This window comes from Tupaia chinensis, unplaced genomic scaffold (genome assembly GCF_000334495.1).
Source record: "Tupaia chinensis unplaced genomic scaffold, TupChi_1.0 Scaffold000270_2, whole genome shotgun sequence".
Lineage (NCBI taxonomy): Eukaryota > Metazoa > Chordata > Mammalia > Scandentia > Tupaiidae > Tupaia > Tupaia belangeri.
In genome coordinates this window covers 3,992,548-3,999,266 of record NW_006159751.1, presented here as the reverse complement: position 1 = coordinate 3,999,266, position 6,719 = coordinate 3,992,548, and the positions used below count along the sequence as shown (strand labels likewise).

Sequence of the window (6,719 nt, the reverse complement as noted above, 5' to 3'; positions counted from 1 at the left end):
AAGGGTGAGGCAGAGGAAGGGGTGTCCCCTTCTGCGGCCGCCGGGTTGGAGTCGGGCGGAGGGCCGGGAGGAAGCGGAGAAGTCTGTGGGCGGAGCGAACGGCCTGCAGGTCCCGGTCGGGCCTGGGCGGCCTGGGAGAGGCTCGCCTGGGAACCCCTGGGGTTGGAGTGTGAGTGTTCCGACCCTGGGGAAGCCAAGGCTGGGCGAGATCACGCCTTTAGTCTTTTCGCTGACCGACATTTCCTTTACTCAGGCTTCCACTCAGGACGAGGAAGCGCCCACGAGGTCCTAGGGATCTGTGGGAGCTGCCCGTGACTGTTCAGAAGATGCCGTACCTTGGCTCCGAGGACGTGGTGAAGGAGCTGAAGAAGGCTCTGTGTAACCCTCACATTCAGACCGATAGGCTGCGCTACCGGAATGTCATCCAGCGAGTGATTAGGTATCACCTGCTCCTTAGCGTCCTAACTGCCCCCCAAACCCGCGATGCCCCGCTGTTTTGGAAAAGTAAATTAACTTGCGTGGCAGTTGTATGATTTGACCTTCATCCTGCTTCTCCAGCGTGCAATCTCAGTCTTACTTTGTGGGACATCTTTTATTCAGCTGGGGGTCTTCATATTTTGGGTTTGAACAGTTACACTGACACTGGTGATTCCTGGATCTGTAGTACAGGCCTCCCTTTTTAGCTTCAGACCCACTGCCTGCTTGGCATTTTCACCTGGGTAGCACATCAAAGGCATATCCGAAATAGCACTGGCATTCCCCTTCTCCCCAACCTGCTCTTCCGCTTATATTTGTGTTGATGAATGTCACCAGCTACCCAGCTAAGTGTGAGAAGCAACCATAATGACATTTGATCCTTCACTTGTCAGATGGTATGAATTCATAATTCTAAACATCCATCTTCTCTTTTTTACTGGCGCTGCCGCTGTTCTGCTTAAAGCCTTCATTACCAAAGAAATTGGAGTAGGTTCTGTAGGTCACCTTGCCTCTTCATTTTAGAATATTTCCAGTGGACAAATCAGAACACTTAATTCTTGCCTACAGCTGTAGTTCACAAACTTCAGTATGCACGGAAGTCTCTTGGGGTGCTTTTTTTAAGAAGGCAGACTTTTCATCCAATCCAGTGATTGCTTTTGATTTCAGTAGGGTGGGATGGAACTCAAGATTCTATTTTTAACACCTCAACTGATTCCAGAAGGACATCAGTTTGAGAAACTGAGCTGCAAAATAAAGCCCAAGCTTGTTATCACGGAGCCCAAGAAACACCCTGGTAATGCAACTACATGCAAAAGGATTTTCCATTGTTGCTCATGATTGCATATCACATAGCATGTGTCATTGCCTCTCTATCATGTCCGGGCGGTGAGCTCTTGCTCATTCAGCTAAAGTATTGCTTCCTCCGCGAAGAAGCATTTTCTGACTTCTTGGTAGTGTTAGACCTGTGGATTCCCTCTGTACCTTGTACATTGCCTCAATTTAGATACTTATCTCTCATACTGTAATTAGTGGTTTTCTTGTCTAGCTGGACTTTGAGTTCTTAGAGGCCTGAGGTCATGCCTTCAAAATGATGTCCACAGAACATGTAAGTGTTGAATTTCACTGGAATATTTTAGAGATTCAGTTAAGTGTTGTTGAATGAATAGGAGAACAATGCTTACTACAAGCCCATGGTGAGAAGTATTGTGTGATCGATGGAGCAGACCTGGTTGCTTCCCTTTAAGAGATCACAATACATTGGGTCATCGGGAAAGTTGTGTTGCATTTTTGCATAGAAAAACAGAAAATATGACATGACTTTCCCGACAACCTAATAGTTGGATAAGCAGGATATGTCTGAGTAAAACTTCCTCTCTGTAGGTTGAGGATTTTCTGTTTTACTTTCTGTTGTGTTTGTTGGTTTCAGGCACATGACTCAGGGTTTGGACATGTCTGGTGTTTTCATGGAAATGGTGAAGGCCAGTGCCACTGTAGATATTGTTCAGAAGAAGTTGGTGTATCTGTACATGTGCACATATGCCCCCCTGAAACCAGATCTGGCTCTTCTGGCCATCAATACATTGTGCAAAGACTGCTCGGATCCCAATCCGATGGTGCGAGGGCTGGCCCTACGGAGCATGTGTAGCCTCAGGTGAGCAACCTCTTTTTAGCTTGGTCCTCAGTAGCTGGTGAATTCAGGATATATGGGACAGATTTTTTTTTTTTTTTGAGAGGTTTTTGCTATAGGGTGCGTGCGCTCGCCAGACAGACAGAGAGAGACAGAGAGAAAGCGAGAAATCACCCCCCAGGGGGGATGGTCACGCCGCAATCCCTTCTCCTCTATTCTCCTCTCGGGATCTTGGGCACGCAGGCACACACGCCCAGCGTGAGTTTTAAGCCACCGGGTCTGGGACACGAACCGCGGTCGACTACATGGGAGTCCAGTGACATAGCCATTACACTAACTGCTGGTCCCTGGGACAGATTTTTAATGAGGATAATTTATTTTTTCCTGAACTCAGATATACTTTGGCTTAATAAGCTATGTCATATGGTTTTTTTGTTTTGTTTTGTTTTTGTCATATGGTTTTATAAAAGGAAAATTTCCATCGTAACTCTTGGTAAAGTAGTCCTCAGTTTTGATTAAATTTTTTTTATTTTTATAATTTTTTAAAATTTTTATCTCAGGGCTGGCAGGTGGCATGATGGTTAAAGGCGCCAGACTCCCACATGGCTGACTGCGGTTCGAGTCTTCGACCTGGCAGCTTGCTTTCTCACTTTCTCTCTCTTTCTCCCCGTCTCTGGTCAAAAACAAAAATAAATAAATAAAGTCAAATAAAATAATCCTTTAAAATATTCCTTTTAAAAATAAATAAATAAAAATTTATCTTTATTTATCTATTTTTTATTTTAATTTGACCAGAGAAGAACACAGTGAAAGAGAGAGGGAAGTGAGAAAGCAAGCCACCATGTCCAGTACTCAAACCACAGTTGACCGTGTGGGAGTCCAGCGCCCTTAACCACCATTGCCACCTGTCTGCCCCAGTTTTGGTTAAAAATTTCTAAACAATGATGGATATATCTTTTTTTGCTGCTTGTGCAGCATTTTTCCAAATATAAAGTCAAATTATGGCTTTTTTAGTTTGGTAGAGGCATTCTCCACTTCTTCATGATCTGACAGATGCACATTCAAATATCTGTTTACCTCTCTATTAGGTAGAGAGGGGTTGAATTATGTCAGCACTAGTCTTTCAGGACCTGGCTGACTCCAGGATGTATTGCTTAGGATGCCTGGTGTGCAGGAATATATCCAACAGCCTATTCTCAATGGTCTGCGGGATAAGGCTTCATATGTCAGGAGGGTGGCTGTCCTTGGCTGTGCAAAGATGCATAATCTTCATGAAGACTCCGAAGTGGGTAAGTTCAATGTAATCCATCATGATTGATATTTACTTGTGCCTACATTAAGTGTGTGACTTTGTAAAAGGTTATGTAGCTTCAGTAGTAAAGAATGTGGTTCCACTTTTGAACATACCTCTTTAACTAAGTTGCAGGACTTGGCATTTTTTGAGATTAGAGAAGTTCTTCCTATGGGGCTGCAGTGAGATTCTTGATATTAGCTACTCAGAACAGTCTGGAGATGGCAGTTGTTTTGCCTTACGCTTTGCTACTGCCTTTGTGATTTTTATAGTGGGGAAGCAGCTTCCTTTGCATGGAGCTGTTACTCAGGATTTATTCCTGTGACTCTGAAGCCTTTCTCCTATATCTGAGATCTTTGTTCTTTTTTTTTAGATGGTGCCCTGGTAAATGAGTTATATAGTTTGCTGCGTGACCAGGACCCAATTGTGGTTGTGAACTGCCTGAGGTCTCTAGAGGAAATTCTGAAACAGGAAGGAGGTGTTGTCATCAACAAGCCCATTGCCCACCATCTCTTAAATCGGTTTGTATGTCTCAGTGTTCTTTTTATTATGAGAGCTAAATCCTGGTAGAATTTTGTTGCTGTGCTTAATTAAGAAGTCTTGAACAACTTCTATAGGGTAGAAAAGAAAGTTAATCATAATTATTAGTTTCTCACACTGCACTGAGAAAATTTATTTTATTTGCTTTAGTTTCTCATCAGTATAGAGAGATGGCAGAAATATCCCTCTAGGGGGATATACCCTCCTCTACAATCTTTATGTCCCCCAAACTAATCTATTTATGGTGCCTTAGTATGTAGAGAATCTATATTAATCCTATCTTCAGCCTTATAGAGATGTACATTTGTGCTGTCAACTTATCTTGAAATTTAAAACCTATTTTGTGTAAACTTTAAATAGAATGATTCAATTATGGCATAGTATATTTTTAAGAATTCTCCCTTTATTATGCTAAACAGCCGACTGGTAACATGGCATGGAGATGGTCCTAATTTTGTAGCTAAAACAGTGCTTTTGTTTTTCCTGTTTTGATAGAATGACAAAACTGGATCAGTGGGGCCAGGCTGAAGTACTGAACTTTTTGCTCCGCTACCAGCCCCGCAGTGAGGAGGAACTATTTGACATTCTCAACCTATTGGACAGTTTTCTTAAGAGCAGTAGCCCAGGTGTGGTGATGGGAGCCACTAAACTCTTTCTGATCATGGCGAAAAAGTTCCCCCATGTACAAACCGATGTGCTTGTACGAGTCAAGGGACCTTTGTTAGCTGCCTGTTCTTCAGAGAGCCGCGAGCTCTGCTTTGCTGCTCTCTGTCATGTGCGCCAGATATTACATAGTTTGCCCAGTCACTTTAGTAGCCACTACAAAAAATTCTTTTGCTCCTATTCGGAGCCCCACTACATCAAGCTACAGAAGGTAGAGGTGCTGTGTGAGCTGGTCAACGATGAGAATGTGCAGCAGGTGCTAGAGGAGCTTCGAGGGTATTGCACCGATGTGTCTGCTGACTTTGCACAGGCGGCCATCTTTGCCATCGGTAGGTTCTGCTGTGTTTCCATGCTGACAGCCTAGCCAGCTGGCTAGAAGGTGGTGGTAAGAGGAATCAGAGAGAGCAAAAGGGAATAAAGTAACATGCACCAAAAAATTGGGTCAGTGACAATAAATGAAAGGGAGGGGAGATGTTTTTTGTCAAGACTGATATGTCTTCTAGGGTAGAGAACATAGGTAACTAAAACTATAATATATAACATTTATATTTCCTTTTGTTGTCTGCTGTCCGTCCCACATTCTTGCTTATGCTTTTTTTTTTTTTTTTTTTTTTTTTTTTGAGAGGTTTTTGCTCTAGGGCGCATGTGCTCGCCAGAAAGACAGAGACACAGAGAGATAGAAAGTGAGAAATCACCCACCAGAGGGGATGGCCACACCGTAATCCCTTCTCCTCCATTCTCCTCTTGGAATCTTGGGCACACACGCACATGCACCCAGCATGAGTTTAAGCCACCGGATCTGGGACTCGAGCAGCGGTTGACTACATGGGAGTTCAGCAACATAGCCATTATGCTAACTGCTGATCCCTCCTATGCATCTTATGGTCTTCTCCAGTCAGGAAGAGTGAACAGGTGTTATAGTCTCCATTTTAAAGATGAAACTCAGGCACAAAAAAGGTTGTTAAATTGTCAAAAGGGGGCTGACCCTATGAGCTAGTCATTAAGTGAGCTGGCATGTACACGGCTGACCACAATTTGAATCTTAGCCCTTGTGGCTTGAGAGACACACCAGGTACAGATGCTTGTGTGCCCAAAATCCCAGCAGGATGCAGATACAAGGGAGAAGCAACTGCAGTGTGGCCACATCCTATGCTTTCTTCTTCTCCCTCTCTCTGACTCTAAGTCTTTTTCTGGTCAAGTTACGTGTGCCCTTTGGCAATTAAAAAATTGCCAAAAGGTTATATAGTTCCTGAACTTAGATAAGAATCCTGCTAACTTAAGGTCCTATGTCAATTCACCAGTCCATTGACTATGTACTGTACTAAGTATAAACCATGACACAAAGAATCCCTGGGTCTTATAACCTTTTTCATATTACTTTAAAAAATGAAAGCAGGAGACAGTATGGTGATGTAGTATTAACACAAAGCTTTGTGAGGTTGACCCATGTGGGAAGGTTCTGGGTTTGTATACAGAGACTTTTTTATTTATTTATTTTTTAAGGTTTTTGCCATAGAGCATGTGCATTCACTGGAGAGAGACAGAGAAAGGGAAGGTGAGGAATCTCACCCTCCTCCCTTCTGAGGATGGCCACACTATAATCCCTTCTATCCATTCTCATCTCAGGATTTTGGGCATACATGCACATGTGCCTGGCATGATTTCAAGCCACTGGATCTGGTACTTGAACTGTAGTTGACCATGTGGGAGTCCAGCACCTTAACCATTATGCCACTTACTGGCCCTCTAGAGACTTTTCTGAACACTCTGGGCTTATGCATGCCCACAACCTGAGGCTTTTTGAATCTGGGGGTAGGTCATAGCATAGCAAACCTGTTAGGGGTTCTCTCTCTCTCTCCTTACTCTTGCTCATGGAAAAAATAAACGAAAAAAAAAAAAATTGAAAGTAACTGGGGAACTTCAAATGGGGGAGAAGGAAGAACCTTCATATTTGGAATAAAATATGGTTACTTTTAGGGCAGAAAAGAGGAGAGAAGAAATCCTTGCAGTTAGGTGACTGAATGTTCCCCAACAGGAACATTCTTGTGTGAGGTTGCCACAACACAAAGGATGCCTCATATCTGGCTGCCACTTAAATACCTTTGTTTCTATAAGTTTTCA

The 6,719-nt window shown here is 43.3% G+C and overlaps 1 protein-coding gene across 3 annotated transcripts in view; it reads left to right on the top strand.

Moving 5' to 3' along the window:
• Positions 1-6,719, top strand: part of AP4B1 (adaptor related protein complex 4 subunit beta 1) — a 14,214-nt gene that overhangs the window by 389 nt on the left and 7,106 nt on the right. For 2 of the 3 annotated variants that reach the window (XR_001370441.2, XM_006149624.3), the window contains exons 1-6: positions 41-169; positions 254-439; positions 1,904-2,128; positions 3,263-3,393; positions 3,769-3,916; positions 4,431-4,927. Coding sequence is in view for 2 of the 3 variants with exons in the window: in XM_006149624.3 (XP_006149686.1) it covers positions 327-439; positions 1,904-2,128; positions 3,263-3,393; positions 3,769-3,916; positions 4,431-4,927 (1,114 nt within the window). In the remaining variant the exon portion in view is untranslated. Of the gene's footprint in view, positions 1-40; positions 170-253; positions 440-1,903; positions 2,129-3,262; positions 3,394-3,768; positions 3,917-4,430; positions 4,928-6,719 lie in introns of those variants that run through there. The other variant, XM_006149625.3, reaches the window with a different exon arrangement.